This window comes from Cydia amplana, chromosome 9 (genome assembly GCF_948474715.1).
Source record: "Cydia amplana chromosome 9, ilCydAmpl1.1, whole genome shotgun sequence".
Classification (NCBI taxonomy): Eukaryota; Metazoa; Arthropoda; class Insecta; order Lepidoptera; family Tortricidae; genus Cydia; species Cydia amplana.
In genome coordinates, this window is record NC_086077.1 from 4,835,417 (window position 1) to 4,856,930 (window position 21,514).

The window sequence follows — 21,514 nt, forward strand, 5'->3', positions numbered from 1 at the left end:
ATCGTGAGCCCGATAACACAAACATACTAAAGTAAACCAACCTAGTATACTGCTTTTATTTCGATGAGTAATCGTGTGATAGGCTAATCCCTATATGTTTTATTATCTTGATGCAACTTGTAAAAGGGTATTTCCGATGATAAACTACCCAATCGATCAAAGTATTAGCCAAGTATTATGGGTTACTCTTTTGACCCAGAATGGATCATAATTGTATGCGAGGTCATTAACAAATAGATTAGAAATAGTTTCAGTAGGAACTCGAGTGGTTTGAATCTATATTTGAAGAACTGGACTCGTTATTACGAAGATCTGTACTTTAATAAACTTACAACGCTTTTGAGGCCTGAGTCGAGTTGTTTGTTGAGTATTTTTTAAGCTCAACTCAGGAATCAAGCCTCCGAATGAAGACTCCGTCAACAATTTTATAGCTTTTATCGAACTTAACAAGTGACTAGGCGTTATTATTTAATTTGTGTACCTGACTTACGAGTCTCACGACCATGGTTTTAATTTATTTTTGGATAAACAATTAAGAGTTCTCTGAAAATAATGAGTCATTCCTTAATCAGCGCAATGAGAAGTGAATTAATATAAGCTAGTGTATGTATAAATAATGTATGATACATTATGGAATAAAATATGTATAGGTACATATATGATAGTAATTATTAATTAATGCATGTAATGTTTGTACCTGCGGGCCTTAAATGCTTGAACCATTTTTTATATGACGCAGACTCGCAAAAGGAAATCCAAATCGATATACACGGCAGGCACGGGAACGACAACAGTGGCAAGAATACTGCAGTTTGTCTTTTCGGTAGAATAGTGTTTGGTGCTTACATAGACTAGGAATCATCTAGACGGAGTTTAGAGCAAATATTTCATGAAACCGATGCTGCCAAAAATACTGGGGTGCGGGGGACGAGGTGAGCGAGTCCCCGTGCCGTGATTGGTCCGTTCAAAGACACGGACGTCGCACAAAGACATTTTGACTCGAAGATGGAGTAAAACTACCTTATTATATTTGTGGCAGAGGGGGTAGCGCTACTATGCTCAGTCTAGACGATGTCTTGTCTGTGGATGCTTACATAGTTTATGACACGCTGTTCCCTACGGAGTGCGTGTCCGACGCGCACATTGCAATCTCTAACTTATAATACTTCCGTAGTTTTATTTCATGAGTAACTATCGCGGTAACCGGAGATATACTTCCGTGTTTGTGATGAAACCCATTGGTGACGACGGCGGTTTTCCTTGGTCCCTTGTTATTATTATGACAGTTTTAGGGCCAGTTGCACCAAACTGTTTGTCATCGTTGAAGAGTTCGCTAAATTTTGTTGTATGGAAAGTAGTAGTAGTAGTAATAATCACTTTATTGTACTCAACACAGGTTTACATAATATTTACAAAAATAAAGGTACAAAGGCGAACTTATCCCTGTAAGGGAAAGGAAAGTTTCATATTAAACCGGCGCGCCGGGTGACTTTGATCAGTCTGTCAAGTGAGGATGGTGCAACTGGCACTTAAGCCATAAAATAACATAAAATCGAAGAACTAAAACAAATATTGATAAGGGGTGAATTTAGAGAAAATAAGCTTCATTCTCCTTTTTAGCCATGGATGTCGGCAAGATTTGTTTAATTATCTTATTAATTAATCCTACATTATGTATTAAAAGTGATTTAAGAGGGGAGTAACGCAACATTTTACTTTTAATTCTTACACGTTTTTACAAAGGCGAATTCCATAAAAAAATCACGTAAAAACTCATCATCATTGGCCTTAGCGTCTAATGCAGACGATTTATGGCGTAAAACCGGAGAAATATCCTATTACACCGCCTGGGCCGAAATTAAGGAAACGCAGGGATGCCCAGCACCTGCATTACCCTCTCGGCTTCATTGTCTTATCCCACAGGAAAGGCGAGCCAATACTTGTGGAGACAGGTCGGCTGCAGGAATCCGCCGCTTATTTCAGGTTGGACCCTACTCGCGCCTTACGGAAACTCCATTTCGGGTTTTATTTTGGAGTATCTTTCTCCTAGATGGATTGCAAACCAATGCTAAGAGGACGACCATCTCCCCTGTACGTACGTACAACGTTAAAACTAGATTAGAGTTATTGAGGTAAAACTTTTGTTCCTTTCCAATTTCATGCCACGCTTGCGCCAAACAAAACAAACAAACAAACAAACATTTTTTTATTTGCCAAAATAATCCTCTTAACAGTAAATGATTATGTAGTTCCACGAAACTGTAAACGTTAGTTATTATGGGTACTGCCTGAAATAAAAGCTTTTTATTTATTTATTTTATTATTTTTATTACGTTCGTTAGAACTTTACTGTACAGGAAGTTCCATAGTTCTCTCATTAATAGTTAGGTACGTTAATCAGTGCGTCATTTTTAGTTTGTGCTATACGTTTATACGATATTCATAGATATACCTACAGCAGTCACTAGGGTTTTTTAATTTGAGTTTGACCATAATTCTATTTTTATATTAGTTTTTAAAACCCCGATAAGTCTAGATTGTAATTTAAATAAGAATTCCACCCACGTTACATAGGTAAAATTCTATTTTCATAAACCCATTTCCTTGGGTTTGACTGCTCACTCCTCCAAATTGATCCATTGAACATAAAATGTCAAATGGAGTCTGTTTAGTAATCGAAATAATGAAACGAAATACCTGTATTTGTGCGAAAATATTACAACATTCAACCGTAACATTGTATCCCAATGTGTGTCAATAAAATTCAGAAAGTATACGTGTTCGAAAACCGTGAACTGTGGGGGTCTTACAGTATATCCCCCAAGAGACACCACTGTTTTTACTAAAAGACGTAAGCGCCTTGCAAAAAGAATGAACTTAGGCTCTTTTGTCTAACGATTTTATTACGCTTGGATAAAAAGTCGTAAACGCCGTTGAAATGGCATGACTTTGGGCTCTTGTGTTATAGACATTGATGGGTAGTGATTGATGATAGTGCTACAGTCTGGTTAAAGTTGGATAAGAAAGTCTCAGGATGACGTTTGAAAAGCAAAACACTGTTTTGCTAACGAGAAATTTAGTTTACTATCGGTACCCTATAAATAAGTTTTTTTTCCCTTTGAATTTTCTTATTAGTACTATCATAGTCTATTGGTTTTATGTTAAAGATAATTTAGTAAACAAATATCACCGTGCAATTAGACCAGTATTTGATCATTTTGGACATTTTGTCTGTTCTAGTTTTGGTCTCAAAGATTTAAATGAAATCGGACACTCAATGGGTCAATGTCATCGTGTTTAATTATCTTATTGATAAACACGAATCGAATTAAACACGAAGATAAAAAACAAAACGAAAAACTAGAAACCAGTCGTCCTGATCGTGTTTTTGATAGTAACGTTATTTTCTATTTTCATAGTAAATAAAATTGTTTCTGTTTGCTATAATTTGGGAATCGAATCGTCTATATACTCTTATAGATTTATGAGATACAAAACTTTAAAATCAAAATAGATAGGCAAGGTATTACCTACTTGCCATCGACAAGCAAAATCCTAAGAAAAAACAATGTATTGAGAGGACACTTAAAAAGCTTCCCAACACCTACAGGTTTACTTCAAAGTTATATACGAGCTACTATGTAAGAAAATCACAAAAAAAAACTTGTATTTCTTCGAGTTTTCTATAATCAAAACCCTAATTTCAATGGTAACGTAATGCATATACCCATCATCAAAATCAAGGCCGAATCAATACAAGGAAGATGTAGTACAACTAAAGTTAATAAGGGTACACAACAATGTTCAGAACGCTCGAGGGCGCAGCGCAAGGCAGTGGATTGTTAAACAGGGCAGGGGTGTGTAATGAGTTAGTCGTAAATAAATTGCTTTTTTGGAGATTTCGTATCTACTAATGGGCAGGTCTACAAAACTGTGTGTTGCATAATAATTGTTTAACGTACTAGCTCTAATAGGCTCTAATTTTTCTTCATAAACTGATGAGAAGAGAAATTACTTTGCCACTAGATGGATGGGTGTAAATTTTGAGTTGTTTCCAAATTTTTGCTGGTGGAATTTACTTCTAAGTGATCATTTTGAATGATAAATGTTTAATATAGTACCTTTTGATTTGTAATGTGTTACAGTTAGTAGTTTCCTCGCGTTGGAGTGCTAAAATTTTTGTGTTTCACTCGGTAGCAAAGTTTGTTTAACCATCTTGTCTTGAAACCCTCGCACATTTCGCTATGCTGTTAAACAATCAAGGTCATATCATATTTAGTAAGAAAAACGTGAATACTAAGTAGGTATATATCTAAAATGAACGAGGGTAAATACAAGGCAAGAAGCATGTTCAATGAACGCCCGAGGGAGTGGGTTAGAGGCGGTGGATTGTTAACTTGCGCACTCGACTCGCTCAGTGTGTAATGACTTAACTAAATTGATTTTTAGGAACGGATGGGTTGGGTTGTGCTTCAATTTTACGTTGTCTTAAGGTACCCTCCGGATTTAGACTACACTAGCATTAATGTTACAGTAATGTTGCGGTGCAATACTGTTGAGTACTGCAGCTGACTGCATTGCTACAAGAAACGTCAAAAGGGTTATTTTATCGTTTTTTTATAAAATTTCACATTTGCGCTAGTAATGCAGTAGGCAGCATTACTGCAGCAATAACTTTATAGCTAATTCAATAGTGTGATGGTACTTTTGAATCTTTTGATGCGCAAATCCGACTCGTAATGACAACACTTCGTCTAGTACACTGTATAAAAATGTAACTTTAAAATGTTTGCGTGTCATAAAGTTTTGGTTCTTTCTTGCATGCGTTCTCCAATTATATTGAAAAGAATATGTCCTAAGATAAAACATCTAGGAATGAACATTATATTTTTACGAAAATTACCATAACATCTGCCTCCAGACACAGAGAAATGAATGACCTATAAAATAAAGTAAGTGGGGCAACAACCCCATTTGTGATCGCATAAAACTCAAGATATATTATGCCTAATGTATACATTATATGTGCGAAATGTTTGTCGGTAAATTTATGGTGAAGAACAGGGATGGTGTTTAGCAATAATGTGTCAACCCACATTAATTACGCATTAAGATGTCAACTCAAAAAAATGACGCTTAAAGTTGACATTTTATTGCAAAATGAATGTGGGTTGACACATTTTTGCTAAACACCATCCACTGATAACACAGGGCGAACCAAAATGTGGCTCTGTAAATTAGACTTAAAGGAAGACTCACGTTAGACCGGGCCATGACCGGGTCGTGCCTGGACCGGAGCTTCCGGCGCTTACTTTTCTATGACAGATATCAGATGATCACCTGATGCTGTCCATAGAAAACGAAGTTTCGGAAGCTTCGGCCCGGACACGGCCCGGTCTAACGTAAGTCATCCTTAAGACGAAAGTGGAGGACCCGTGCGAAATCGCGTTTTAATACAAACGTAGTTCTTTTTTTCCTCTCTGGATATTAACATTATTGAAAATATTTTGTATTATTAAAAATAATACAATTTGACGTATATCAGCCACAGCTATGCCCCTATACGTTTTTTTTTTTTTAAGTTAGGTAACATAAGAGTTAAAAATTTGTATGAAATCAATTTTTCGCTCCTAATTTTTACAATAATCAAAAAATCTAAAAAACTTCAAACGTAGTAATATACCTACATCAAATAATGTTAAAATATTTTTCACACCACCTATATGGAAAAGAGCTTTTTCTTCCCTGCTAGGAGGGATCAAAGTGGCACTTTTCCTCCCTGCTAGGAGGGATCAAAGTAACACTTTTCTGTTCTAGCACACTATTTTTACATTTTTTTTGCACATTATTTTTTAGCTTAAATAATCTGTTTAAGCATCAGATTGTGTCAACACTAAGATTTTTTTATTTTCCTCAAAGTTGATGTGAAAAGCAGTATGTGTCCCGTGTGATCAAAATTATTTCGTCTTGGGCGTTAACACTTGAATCCCTAATTACGCACAGGATTCTACTTTATAATCCATCGCTTCATTCATGGTTCAATGTACGCCCTTGACGGAAATATATCATTTTGATCCCTTGTAAACACAAACTACTATTCCATACATAATGTCAATATCCAGAGAGGAAAATGGGGACTACGTTTGTATGTGGAGAAGCGGACGTCCCTTTCCTCTTGAAAGAGTGAATTAGTTTTTATAGTTTTCGCTACTGACACAAATAGCTACTTAATTTTAAATACGGTGAAAATGTTATATATTTAAGCAGACTTTTAGTTTTATGAAATATAATCATTATCATATTCAAAACATATTAGGTTGTACGAGTACGTAAAACAAATAGTAAAATTAAACTATGTTAACTTGTTTATGTAGTATTAAGCTATTTTGTTATAACTAATATAATTAATGGTTTTCACTATTAAAATATTTCGTTTTGTAAAAGTTATAAAAAATGTTTCTTTTCTTGTATTTTTATTTTGTTTGGAAATGTGTTTTATGACATTAGGTATTATAATCTGACACTGAAACTAAATATACTACGTTCGTTGTTTTAGTAATGTATTGAGGAAGTATTTATGATAAGAAGCATAACAAAAATAGGTATCACAAAATAAGGTATGGGAATTTGGTTACGTTAATCGTAAATACTAAAAGTAAGATTATAAAAACTATCACTATAAGAAAAATCAATCAATAAAAAAATAAAATAAATTGCAACAGGCAACTCTCCGCCTTAGCAACATAACCTTAAAAACAATCGCGTATAATTTTCACAGAAAACCCCTCTTGTTTTCATGCGTCCGTAAAAACCACAAAAAGCTGCCTAGCATGGCAGACGCCTACACATCTCATGCGATAATCCCATGTAACGTTGAAAAAAAAAGCACCATATATATGCACAATCCACAGGGCACTCCCGGGCGAAGCGTCGCCCTAATTTGTACACTCCACGTATGACGTCACGCGTTCGATTTTTTAAATTAAGAATGGAATGTTCTACTCACGCAGCAATGCTTTTTGATAGCGGCCAGCGCTCCATGGAGGCTTGGTATTTCATGTTTTCGATCTGCTTTTTCAGTGCCTCTTTGTCCATGGCTGCGAGAATACTGGGGTCCATCGCGCAGAATCTGTGGTATAAAGCACGCACACATAAACACGTGTAATGTATTAGAGTGAATGAGTAATGTTAGACAGGGACGGGGGAGCGTACATTCGATAACATAAACTCCTGAATCGTAACACGGCGTTCAGAACAGCGTTTGAAATTGGAATTTGTAAATGGAATGCGCTGTTTTCGGCCAGGATTTAAACAAAAATAAATGTGTTATTTTTTTTAAATAAAATAGGTTATTGAAAGGGAAGCTTTAATTGATTGTAATAGAGTTTGCATTTGACTGTACGGTGTCTTTTATCTTGCTCGCACAATAAGGGGAGAGCTTCAATCGCGTTTGTGTGAGTTATGCGCGCGCAGTACATTTTAAGTTTCTATGACAACCCCTTTATACACACAAAAGTTAGCTTGCGCGAACTTGGTATGGGTTGTAACTGCAAGCGATTTTTAACTTTATTTGTATGAGATTAAAGTTCAACATTGTGGTATTATTGTGATGTAAAATTAATGAATTAAGGCAAATGCCCGGTAGTTGTTGATGTTTTGTGTTCCATAATTCTTCGGCGGTTTCCCTACGACATATTGGGAAATATGGCCGAAATATATATCAGGCCGCTCGTGAACAAGTCAACTATTAAGGATAATGGGTGTATTTATCAAATGTATTGTAACAAATGTAATAAATAGTTATTGGGCAATATACAAAGATTGCTTTGCGCATACAAAGAAAGATGTTTGTATAGTCCATACGATCGAGTTACCTGGATAGGTTGGTACCTGGTAGGTAGTTATATAAGTAGATCATTCGTAAAAATGTATCAATGAATGCCATTTTAAAATAATTATTTAAAATTATTCGACGAAATCGTTAGAGCCGTTCCCGGGGATCTCGGGAACGGCTCTAACGATTTCGATGAAATTTGCTATATGGGGGTTTTCGGGCCCGAAAAATCGATCTAGCTAGGTCTTATCTCTGAGAAAATGCTCATTTTTGAGTTTTTATATGTTTTCCGAGCAAAGCTCGGTCTCCCAGATATTAAATAATTATGTTCAACGAAACAAAAGGCTATTTCGGTGACGTTAAAGGCAGTGTTGGCCGAAAGTTAATGCAAATTGAAAATGCTGGCCATTAACCATTATAAATTGAATCGTAAACTATAATCGTCCGATACGGTTTAAGGTTCAATTTATAATGGTTAATGGCCAACATTTTCAATTCGCATTAACTTTCGGCCAACACTGGTTAAAGGACAATAAGGGCACAAGATGGTTATCTTTTGTAAAGAATGTGAAGAGGATATTCAAAAATGTGAATGAGAATAAGATTTTTAGAAAGAAAAATGCAAGACAAATTGTGGAAATGATCACCTGGGGGCAAATTTGTATCAAGAAAGTGGCAGAAGGTGGCAAACGTATGAACTTGCACTAAAGTCTGTCTGTCTGTATGTTTGCCCTTCACGATTAAACCGTTTTAAATGAAAATAAATTTGGCATAGAGATATTTTAAAGTTCGGGGAAGGACATCGTAGTTTTTCATCATTATCATGCCGACAAAGTCGCGGGCAGAAGCTATAGTTATCAATAAATACATAAAGTTTTTTATGTATGAGAAAATATAGGTACTTGCTTACATACAAACATACACATCCACAGTACAGTTTAAATGGCTACGCGAATGATAATTATGCCAATAGAGGCTTACCCATACAATAGACCACTTACAAACAATACATGATTCATACAAATTGTCCATACAAACCCAGATACGTGTGTAGACTAAAGACTAAGATACAGTTAGCAACAGAAGTTTATTAAGGCGTTTTAAATGAACTTTATTGTGCAGAGAATAAGAGCGTATAATTTTGAACACCACACCCGGTTAGCTACTTATGCTACTGACTGTATCGAATGGAAAAGTGTTCTAATAAATGTTTATACATTCAATAAGTTTCCCTTGGTGTGGTACAAAGAGACAGCGCACCATGTGTGTAAGCGCTGTATAATATGGAAAATGATTTTCAGGTAGGTACTTATATCACATTATTTTTTCTCAAAGATTTCACATTACTTATTTATTTATTTATGGAGTTAAGAGGCACATTGATTAGATTTTTAGGGTTCCGTAGCCAAATAGCAAAAAACGGAACCCTTATGGATTCGTCATGTCTGTCTGTCTGTCTGTCTGTCCCTCTGTCCGTCCATATGTCACAGCCACTTTTTTCCGAAACTATAAGAACTATACTGTTAAAACTTGGTAAGTAGATGTATTCTGTGAACCGCATTAAGATTTTCATACAAAAATAGAATAGGGTTCCCCATACTTACAACTAAAACTCAGATTTTTTTTTCATCAAACCCATACGTGTGGGGTATTAACTATGGATAGGTATTCAAAAATGATATTGAGGTTTCATATCATTTTTTTCTAAACTGAATAGTTTGCGCGAGAGACACTTCCAAAGTGGTAGAATGTCTCCCCCCCTGTCACTTCTAAAATAAGAGAATGATAAAACTAAAAAAAATATATGATGTACATTACCATGCAAACTTCGACCGAAAATTGGTTTGAACGAGATCTAGTAAGTAGTTTGAGTATGAGAGTATGAGTATGAGTATTATTGTGGCCCCACCCAGTGCTAATTTATGTGTTAAGTCGCGCGAGATGCGGCGAGATGTGCTAGATGTGCAGGGTATTTTTTTATTGTCAACTAAGTATTGCGCTATTAGTTAAGTCAAATTCAATCAAATTGCGTTAGTGTAGTAAGAACGGCAAATTTAAAATGGATAAATGTGTCGATGAAATATGAAATGACCCTTTTGTCGTTGGCTGCAGCAAAATCGATGTTGCTGCCCGTACTTCTGACATTTGCGGCAGCAATGCAGTCGGCAGTAATGTAGCTCTGTAATGTAATGCTGGCGGTCTAGCACAACTTGCGTTCTCGCGCGCAAGTCCATTCTTGAAGTCGCGCCAGATGTATGTCGCGCGCGAGAACGCAACTCATGCTAGACCGCCTGGTGTAGTCTGTATCCGAACGGTACTTAAGATAAGATAAGATAAGATAAGATAAGATAAAAGATAGTTTATTCAAGTAGGCATAATTACAATGCGCTTATGAACGTCAAATAAAGCTAGGTAGACCGGCTCCAACCCTACACCTCTGCCCCGAGAAGATTTAAATCCCCCCTCAATTGGAGGAGGGTATCCCATTATGGGACCGGCAACAAACTCGGCGGGACACATCTTTTCAAAAATAATTACACCTTAAATGTCCTACTTTTTATCACACAATTTAAATCTTCTTGTGCTACCTACTTACAATTTTGCCTTCCATATTTAAGCCACTTTTGAGGCAATATTTCTAAGTAACTGCATGAAAAGTGCAGAGAGAGTGTAAGAACGGAGCTGTAAAGGTAATATAGTGTGTCTGGAAATGAATGGTTATACAACGACGGTGTTTACTTATTTCCATGCATTGGACGAGATTAGAGCCTGTACCATGAGTGTCAAAACTGACATAAACGCTTTCGAGAACGTAATTTACTTTCTATACATCTCGCTTGCACTAATATGCGAGTACGAGCGAGATGCATAGAAAGTAAATTACGTTCTCGATGACGTTTATTTCACTGCCAAACTGGTGGTAGTGGTATAGGTGAGTCGATCTCTAAAGTGTCATTCTATGGAACTTGCTAACTATGTATACAAACCGCCAAATTGAAATTGTCTCTGATTGTCAATTTACTAGTGACTTTTGTTTACATAGTTAGCAAGTTCCATAGAATGACACTTTAGTGATGTTCCTTGAGTACCGTAATAATAATAACTTGAGTGATTTTTTACATGATATAAGCGAGTAGAAAAAGTCATTTAGTAGTAAATTACGATACAAGTGCAAAAAATAGTAAATTACCTATTTGCACATGTATCGTACAATGTTTTACAGTACATAATTATAGCCCTTTACATTTTCGACATGTGCGATAAAGTAGCACCATATCATTTATATTATGAACTGTAAAAAGTTTAATAATACATGCCTTCGGCACTTGCATCAAAATGTTTGCACCTGGTACGGCACGGAGCCTTAACAAACTCCTGTAAAAAGTTTGTAGAGCTCGTCCAACAACCATGTAGAGTATAGGGACTAAAAACAGTAACCTATCTTCGATAATTTTCAAATTTTCGTTCGACGTTCATATACAGGGTGCTTCCTGTAACAGGTTCCTCTTTTTCGTACAAAATAAATATTGCCTTCAATGTACGCTGACATCAGTGTGCTTGACGTTGCTTGTCACGCTTTAAACATAACAAAATTTGCAATACATTGCGTCTTAGAATAAACTTTAAAGTGTAATAAAATCAAAACATGAGTTATTTTCAAAAGTTGCTGAACAAATGTTGGTCAGTTTGAGGAGTACAGCCTACAGTTTAATTTATTGCTCATGTTACAGGAAACACCCTGTATATATATATATATATATATACCATCGCCCACACTATTCACTGACAGTTCGTAAACCTTACTATAAAAGGCATAACGGCATAAGGTCCACCGATGGATAATTAAGAGTTTATGTACCATTTAACTAATGCTCGATCGCTACTAATTCACGTAAATCCAAGGCAAGTTTAGTGTGCCTCTCTAAGGCGGTCTTCAGTGAAGAGTTGAAGATTCTTATCATTGAATGCGGATCCCCACACTGCTCCTGTGTGCGAGCGAGACATATGTGTAAAGCGCTGACTCGCTTGCACATCGATTGCTGTACAGATCAAAATCAGTGTGATAATCGCGTATCCACGCGTATGGGTACATGAAATGAAATGAAAGTTTACTCACGAGAACATGTGGTACATTATTAAGTGTACATTATTGTCCCATGATATGTTCAGCCTTAGGGCATGTGAAAATTATTTGTATTAACACAGTTCATGCATGTCAAAGGAAAATACGTTATATAAATGTCGTGTTTACTAACAAAAGAGCCAACAGGAGTGGTCATTTCTCCATACAAACGTACTCGACTGTTTCCTCCGTGGGTTTTGAAGCTAGAGCAATGATTTTTTCAACACAGATTAATATTGTCAATATCTATGTCGGACCGTTTTGCTTTTTTTGATATTTTTGTTTTTTAAGGCGCTAGAGCCCTTCAAAAATGGCCAAAATGGCCTAATTGACTATGCTGCAATGAGAGGCGTGCTATTCAAAACTGACATCAATTAGTCAAAAAAGCAAAACGGTCCGACACAGATAATGTCATAATCATTTAGATTTCCAAATTTGGTTATGATTGGTTAAGTTTTGGAGGAGGAAACAGTCGAGTACGAAACCTCGATTTTTGATATTTTTACGCAGGATTTTTCGCCTTGTCCTTATCGCACTAGTTTTAGGAGCCGCTTCCGTTAGCGAGACGGGTATATTTACCTAAAATATTTAAATCTTAGGTCCTGTTGGCTCTTAATATTAAATACAAACGTCAAGTTTTAAGCCTCAATCTACACATGTTGTGTATCGAGCGTTCCCGCGTAAATTATTTTATTCAAAGATGAACTACTCTATATTATTCTACTCTGACGCCACGTAAAACCGCTGGCAGCGGTAAAGTCACGGAACAATTCATATAACATCTCATAATTAATTTTTTATTGTTTTTCTCATTACAGGCAGCCGTCGAGATAAAGCCGCAATGGCCCATAAACGACTTTTTACACGGCTTCTGTCTTTTTAATTACATTTATCGAAGATTTCGTGAGGAACGTATAATTCATGCTGTTTTCTCAAGATTTAATTACCTACTCGTTTATCGCAACTCTGATAAGGTAATGAAAGGATTTTTAGAGTCTGTGCGGAAAGAGAAGAGTCGCAGAATGTATTGGGTTCATACATTTCACGACTCTTGTCTTTCCGCACAGACTACACACATTTTTAGAAAATCATCTGATAAAATTGTTGTTTTTTTTTAATTTGCGATCTTTTTTAGGTTCAAGAAAAGTAAAAGCATTGTCCCAAAAAATTATCGGTAAAGTATTATATTTTTTTAATCAGTGATGATCATGATCAGAGGTAAAATTAAAGGTACCTACCTACTTGCATAATATTATAATAGTGACTAGTATAACCATTAGCATGTGTGTTAAATATTTATGTAAGGAAACGTATATAAAATGAACATAAAAACTCACTACTCGCTAAGTATTTATTATATTCTTATGGCGTTATTCATAAACGGCTGCTAACTTAACCAGTTGATGATCGTCGTTTGTCCCTATCTGTCGTTATGCCATAGAGAGGGACAAACGACGGTCGTCAGCTGATTAACTTAGGAGACGTTTATGAATAACGCCGTTAAACTTTACTATACTTACATAAGTATACTTTTACCCAAATAATAACATCCACTACAACTCAAACCAAATTAAACCTTCTTTCAACGCTATAGAGCTCCATTTCCATCACAAGTAGACAGAGCAGCTTGATTAGATCACGTCAGTCATTTTGCAGGCAAAATGGCGTAATTGCAGTAATAGTTGGATGGGGACCATGAATCTAGTATTTTAACTGGATCAGGCATGAGGGGTGGGGGGAAATAACAGAACGGGATAGTCTTATGTATCTTTCAGTAGGAGTAGCAGCGAAAGCGCTATTATTGTTTGTCCTTGTCACAGTCTCACATTTTATTTACCGTAAATTAGTATGGATTATGGTGGGCAACAAATAAATTCGACAATCGTAGTGCCGTATTGCGTATATAAGTTTTATACCACACTGACGCACGTGTATACCACATCTATTAGGATCCTACAATCTATGATGGCGACAAATTGAGTTATATTGTCATCTTTCAGCCGTGGATGAATAAAACGGAGGATGGTGGACGGATAAAACGGGTGGCTAACTGGTAATGGAATAATATATTATAGCTACTACATTACACTAGGCAATAGTAAGTATTTAACCCTTAAATGCATGATTTTTTCTTTTTGCCCGAAATTAATATATGTATCACATAATTGTTTGCCGTTTCCAGGAAAAATAGTAAAAAAAATTATATCATCTATTTTCACTGCGAAATCAGTGTTAAAAGTTGCATAGGCTAAATAATATTTTTAGAAATATATAGCTATTATTAAAGGGTATAGGAAAAATCTTAACTCCCATCAGAAAGGTACTATTTATAATGTTCCTATGATAAAGTTTGTAAATATAAAATAATTACAAACCCTGAAAAATCTGCCCAAAATCACATGCTAATAATCATCAACTTCCAGGTTTTTCCAAGTTTTCCGATATTTCGTCTCTAAACAAATGTAATTTTTATAAATTAAAATACTGCGTAAATTTATGTAATAATTCGGAAAATTTATTAGTTTTACTATTGAAATAATATACAGGAACAAATAGAATTTGTTTAACCCTTAATGGGTGAATATCCCAAGCAATAAAATTTGATGGCAAGACTGAAAACGCTGGTGCAGAAAGTCAAAATAGTCATATACTATTTTTTTTGGAAACATCTCTTAGCTATCGACCTCGGGCAATAACTAATATTAAAATATTGAATAATTTAATCATTGAAAAAAAATAATAAAGGCCCAATTTTTCATTCAGGTGGGTTGTCCGGAACCCAGTTATTCTTGTTTAATGCCGCATAACTCTAAAACTATACAAGATATCAAATTAGTTTTTAGTTCATTATAATACCATATCAATAAAGAACCCTTTAAAATATTACTTGCTTACTAACTCTTTAATAAACCCCCTTATTATGCGTAAAGAAATTTGTCCGGCAAAATAATCCTTATTACCGCGGACAAATTTCATCGACGTTTATTGGCTAAGTTTGACTTCGTACGCCCCCCCGCCTCCTGCGCACTTTGAGAGTCGGTTGTGCCGCGGCTCTCACCGCAAGAAGACGTCGACGTGATGCCGAATAGATCCGCTACACACGTGAGTCATGTCATTTCGATGTTACGGGGACAAAAAAAATATCATTCCGGAGTTTGCTATATGTTTTTTGTTTCATATTTGTTATTTTTCAAATATTTACAGATCGTGTATTTTGTACTTGTGAGTTTAAATGTCGCGATAGTTAAAGAATGTGGGATTTAGTTATTTTTTTATAATTTTATTTCACCTCGGTTTATCATTCCACCAATTTCATTCCGGTGATTTCGGTGTAGTAAAATGGCTTTAATACCCACCAGAATGAAAATAACACCGGAATGATATCAAAAGTAGCTTCACTTTTGTGTTTAAGTATTATTTGGGGGCACTGCCATGCCCCCGCCAAGTCCGACAAAATAAGATTCAAACAAACACAAACATAATTTGGAACTATTGCGAATGCGGATACGGAAAAGGTGCTGCGGACGGGATTGGTGGTATTTTAAAGACGGCTGCCGATAAAATGGTCTCCTTTGGAAATGACATCCCTGATATCGATGCTTTGGTCCAAATTTTGCAGTCTAGGGTTCAACGAGTGAAAATCAAAATAGTCCAAGACTACGAAGTAACAGAAAAAGATTGGCTGTTACCTAAGAACTTAAAGACTGTTCCCGGAACTATGCCGGTACATCAATTCGTATGGATGAAAGAAACAGAAAGTCGCTTGGCACTTCGATGCCTTTCATGCACTGAACCAGAGTGCAAAAATAATGCAATCAGATGCCCTCACGGTAAACATTTGCGTTTTCATGACTCGGCTCCAAACCGTGGTAATGAGCCTCAACCAAATAATGCAGTGACCAAAAATAAGCAAAACAGAATTGTACCGGCTATAAATATGCAGTCTTCAAAAAAATCCAGTAAGACTAAGAACGTCAAATCAAGTGAGAGTTTGGCGAAACTGACGCCCGTTAAAATGTCCGATATTCTAATACTACCCCAAAAACACATAAACGTACATGACATGTCGGAGGTCACGGTTAAAGAAACAATACCTGCCTCTGAGGATTTTAAAGGACCAATTATTAAGCTCATCGCCAAAAAGTTTCCTCAAGGCCAAACATGTACCACTAAATTGTGGTCCCTCAACGTCCAAAATACCTACATCTTTAGCAAAACCAGGTAAAGGTCCATCAGTATCAAGTTTATCTCGGATTAATAAGGATAGTGAAAAAGAGTCAACTGGCTCTATAATCAGTAGGTCATTGCTAACACATTATGAGAATCAGGTTTTAGAAGAAGTAATACCATCGAGTTCATTTTTTGAAGCCGAGTTTGACAGCAAACTGTTTTCTGAACAGGAAGAAGCCAGGAACATGGAAAATTTGTCAGCAGTAAGACGTGTCAATCAGGAAAAATCTAATGTATTTGAAAGTGACGCAGATTCTTCTGACTTAGACATATTTTAGAAATATTTGATGTAGTATTTCGAGTATAGGCGAAGATAATGATTAACAAGTGGTGACAATTAATGTGATAGTAGTATAAGTTACGTAAAAGCAATTTGTTGTTAATTTAAATTTGTATTTAAGTCAATCATGGCCATGTTAGTATGCTAGATGTTGATAATGTGATACTAATGTTATTGATCCCAAAGTATTTTGTTCCTAGTTTAAGGATGCTAAAGATATTTATGGTAAAAATATAGCTTCGTTTACTATTCATTAACTACAAATTTTCTAGTTTTCTCTTCCGTGTAATGCAGCAGCTTTATAAGGTTAAATTACACATTTGCACATTTTAATATCTGGTTGCATGTTTGAGAGCCTTTTTTAATAATATTTCCATTGATTTTGAAATATGTACTTAATCCATATATAATGTTGATTATTAATGTGTCTAAATTATAAGTGGATCAAAATATAAAACTCTTTAAATATGAATAATATCAACTGTTTTGTTAAAAGTATTCTTGTACTTCACATCTACAGTGTCTATTGTCCAGCTGGGACTAGGTATTACGAAATATTTATAAGTAGATAACTATATAAAAACTAATTGTTGATCTCAAATACTACAATATAAAAAGTGATAACTAGTAGTAGGTACTAGTTAGTAGTTGTTTGATATATTTTTTATTTGTACGCGTTGTTGATTTAAGGGTAACTCTTTAAATTACTAGCGTCCGTCAGGCTCGACGGTTAAGCTTTGAGTAGCTCAGGCTCAGCTTGGCGTTTGTTGCAGAGGCTTTGTATTAATATTCTTAATAAAATTCCACTTTTACGAAATATAAATTTTGGGCACATAATTATTGTTATGTATTTCAAATCGAAATAACGAGCTTTTTTTAATTTCCAACAAAAAATGTCCTTAGTTCTTTTCTACTGTATTGCTTATTTCTATAGGCTTTGTATTGCGGTAACTCAAATGGAAATTCTAACATTTTACCTATTAAATTTGGGTCAATTTTTTCGTTTTTAAATTGAAAGAGCTTGTTATCTCGAGTAGAAGTACCATAAATTGTGCCCATAATTTAGTAAAAGTGGCACTTTTTAAAGAAATACTCGATATGCTAGATTGAACATGGGCATTCGAAATAAATTTTCGGTTAATTATTGAACTTGGCTGATTTAGGCAGTTCTTAGCATTTTTCTCATTTTAGTGTACAGATATCATTCCTGTGTTTATTTTTTTCATTCCGTTGGGAAAAATGTCATTGAGGTGGAGTGTTATATCATTCCTGTGTATACTTATCATTCACGTGCGAGTCAATTTTTTTAATCTCCGATAATTCTCAAAAGGCTTAAGATATCAAGTGCTCTGTAAGAGGCTTATCAAAGAACAGTCTGAGGTGTCGATTGACATTAAAAGAAACATCGAAGAAACGTAAATAAAGAATTACACCGGAATGACACAAAAAACTAGTACTGTTGAAATTGACCCTAATTTGTGAGCTGTCTAATGCTTTGTAGACATTTGGCAACACTATGCATTTAAGGGTTAAGCTCCATACAACACGCCGCAGTTCCTTGCGTGCTTTTTTAAAGATTTTTTTATTTTATGTTTATACGTATTTACGTCCTATAATCTGTCACCTACTGCTTTCATAACCGTTTTGCTTTCTTTATTATATTCTTGTTTTTATTTGAACTAGGTCACTTTAAACAGCGCTAATAACGACCAAATAAATGAACCATAATTATTTTATGATTGGTTAAATTAGGAGAAATATGTCGCGAACAAAACCTTGATTTCTGAAATTTTTAAGCAGGATTTTTCACCTAAGCTGCAGTTGTAATACTTATCGCACCAATTTTAGGAGCCAGTAGTGTAGGAGCAGTAGTGCAGCTGCGGTCAGAAATCGAATGTTACCTTTAAACGTAAAAACCGACTTTGCTGGCCGCTGTCATATGCACAAAAGTACAAGTCACGTGACTTCTCGTAGCTTCTGTCATCCAGAAACATTTTTTCTTTTCGTTTGGAATTTCTTGATGTACGATTGTCTACTAGGGTAGCCCCACTATATCTAAATAGACAGATATCAATTCGTTCAATTAAATTACCTATTCATAGTATTAAGTGGATAATTCTGGACGGCCTTTCGGCCCATCTCCCCGAATGGGGACAATGGGGTCAAGTGGACTACTTAAAATATTGATTGTATTCAATTTTGGCGCGAAGACGATGGCGGCTTCTATAAAGAGGGATTAGAATGTTGAAGGGAAGTTTTTGAAAGGCACGTATTTAACCGGTCAACTAATTAATCGAATTTGGGTAGTTTAAAAAAATAGAAATGGCTACTAAAATTAATAGTTTGGCAACAAAAACGGAGTCTTAAAATATGTCAATATGAGCTGTATTTTAATGCCGTTACAGCTTTTGATTATTTTTAGGCAGGTACCAAGTATTTATTTGGCAACTGAATTCATATATTGGAGACCATTTATAAAGCACATTTTAAAAAGAAAACGGCTATCTATTAATTAAAAAATGAAGTTCTTTTCAAATATTTTGTTTGGTGATTACACGGTCAATCTAACACGCTCCTCCTCGCTTCGCTCGTCGTCGCACCTATCTGTTGACTCTAGCTGAACACAGTGGTAACTATTGAAATTAGTAATTAAAGATTTAAAGATCTAATGGTATAATGGCCATTAGGCGTTTCATGATTAGAAATTTCGACTATAAGTATACTGACCATTGCGTATTGGTAAATTCATTTGAGGTGTTTTGTGTAAAAAGTGACCAATATTCATTAAATTTAACTGCTTTCGTGTTAAAATACTACCTAGCTGAAAGTGCTGAAACGATATGCTCAGTTATGATTAGTTGATTACTTAGGTTGAACAACTAGATGACAACTAAATTCTATGATCGCTTTACAATATTAGTTGCCAATTTATTATTTTAGACGCCAACCTATCACTTTAAGTACCCTATAATTTTTTTGGGTGGCTTGATTTTGCTGCCATATTTTTTAATAATATGATGCTTATATTTTAATATATTTTTTTTGGCGCTAAAATATTAATGCACAGTCAAATTATATTATTATATGTCCAATGAAAGTTCCTGTTTAATATTTTAGTTTCCCGGTTAATAATAAGCGTTTTTGAAATACTTAAATATATTTAAGCCTGGGCTTCAAAATTCGAGTAGGTAGGTATAAGATGTGGCGTGTTAAAAGAGTTGATTATTTGTAAGATGAATATCAGAAATTAATTTTCGAGTCGTGCAAAAAAAAGTAATGCTTACGTTTTAATTTTAGTGTTAGCACTTTTCTTTTTATTGCAAACAAATTATACGACAAAAAAACTGCTATCTTACAGATGTAGTGCATTTTGTTTTCCATCGTATTATATCGTCGTATCGGAAACGTTCGTATTTGTCATGCTATTTCAGTCAACCTCAGTACTTTTTGTGAGACTGACTGAAATAGCAAGACAAGTTCGTACATTTCCATAAAAATACGATGGAAAATAATTTTGCACTACATCTGTACATAGTTTGGCCCCTCTTAGCAATAAAGGGGCACACTGATTATCAGTCCGCCGGACGACATCAGCCTGTCAGTTAGAACAAAAAGTTGACGGTTCCGAACAACTGACAGGTCGATATCGTCCGGCAGACTGGTAATCAGTGGGCCCCTTAAGTGTAAGACCTGAGTGGACGCTCGAAGCGGAGCGTTCGGCGGGGCGTGCAGCGTGGCGTCGGGCTCACAAGTGATTTGAGCAGCGTGCACTAAGGCCGCTCCTATACGTTTGCATTTGTTTAACATGCACGCCGCACGCGCCGCCCCGCTGCACGCCCAACTCGAGCGTCCAGTCAGGCCTTATACTAAGACTTCTATTGGCTTGTTTCTTTCTGCCTTACTATGGAAAGGCCACTTACTATGTAGTAAATATATAATATGCATAGGTACTTATAAACCTTATAGTTATTTCAAAAGACCAGTGAAACTATAACACACACGTTGATTTTCTTACATTTTGTCTTTATATGTGCACATTTCTACCCATCCCGTAACAAGCTTGCAATCTTATGCACGATTGTGCACCCGCGCTGCAAGTGCATGCCCAATTGCACACGCCGGGCGATTTGCACAAGTGCCGAGTCATGTCGGTGTGTGCATATACTGTAGACTACCTCACATAAGTCACATAGTTCCCGCGATATATTGTTCATTTTATTTTAAGAATGTTTAAAATAAGTTTATTTATATGTAATCCAGTGATAAATACTTGCCATACGATAAATAAATAAGAATGTGAACGTTTGGTATTTGGACATTTGTTATTCAATCATTAGAAGTCTGAGAAGAATAAAGTTTGATAAATGTATTTTCTTTCTAACGTAATTTTTAGGTATTTGCTCATTCTGCTCAAAGTTTTAAATAAACTAAAAATATTGGAATAATTCTGCCCGAGATGTTTTTGGTAAAATATGTAATAAGGCAATTTAGTTTGTTTTTAATTATGTCCGAGTATAAAACAAAAAGAAACAGTGTAACATAGCCGGCTAAAGTATTTTAACATTAATTTTAGAGAATATTAGGTATCTACTCACAATCAGTAAAATCGGACCACTAAGTTTTCATGCCAAGTGTGACGACAAGTATGGAGCTGTATGCATTCTTACTGCCAAGTTTGTGAAAAATTTGCGTGGCCAGAGTCTAAGTGATTTTTTCACTCTATATACCTACTGTATTTCTATAGGAAAACCAATACCAGTCGTTATTAGGGAATGACAACACATTTGGCATTTTAAACGCGAGGCAATTAATATAATGTTTTATCTAGAGTGCGTGATCTGTGACTCGTTCGTTCAATGTATTGAAGGATGAAGGGAAACTATTTGGTGTTTGCTAGAATTTCATCTTTTTAGCTTTGTTGAGAACTTTATTGTCACTCCATTTTTACTATGTAGGTAACTACATTTACTTTTTTTTTAAACAAAAAACAAAAAACTCAAATGTTAGCCCATTCACTGCCAACGTTTTCGTAGCGCTACGTTCGTAG

The 21,514-nt window shown here is 35.4% G+C and overlaps 1 protein-coding gene across 3 annotated transcripts in view; it reads right to left on the minus strand.

The window, feature by feature from the left end:
• The window catches only part of LOC134650950 (guanine nucleotide-binding protein subunit gamma-e), a 55,639-nt gene that overhangs the window by 28,250 nt on the left and 5,875 nt on the right, over positions 1-21,514 (minus strand). For all 3 annotated transcript variants that reach the window (XM_063505907.1, XM_063505908.1, XM_063505906.1), the window contains exon 3: positions 7,007-7,129. In XM_063505907.1, the coding sequence (XP_063361977.1) occupies positions 7,007-7,119 (113 nt within the window). In that variant the 5' untranslated portion in view covers positions 7,120-7,129. The remainder of the gene's footprint in view (positions 1-7,006; positions 7,130-21,514) is intronic.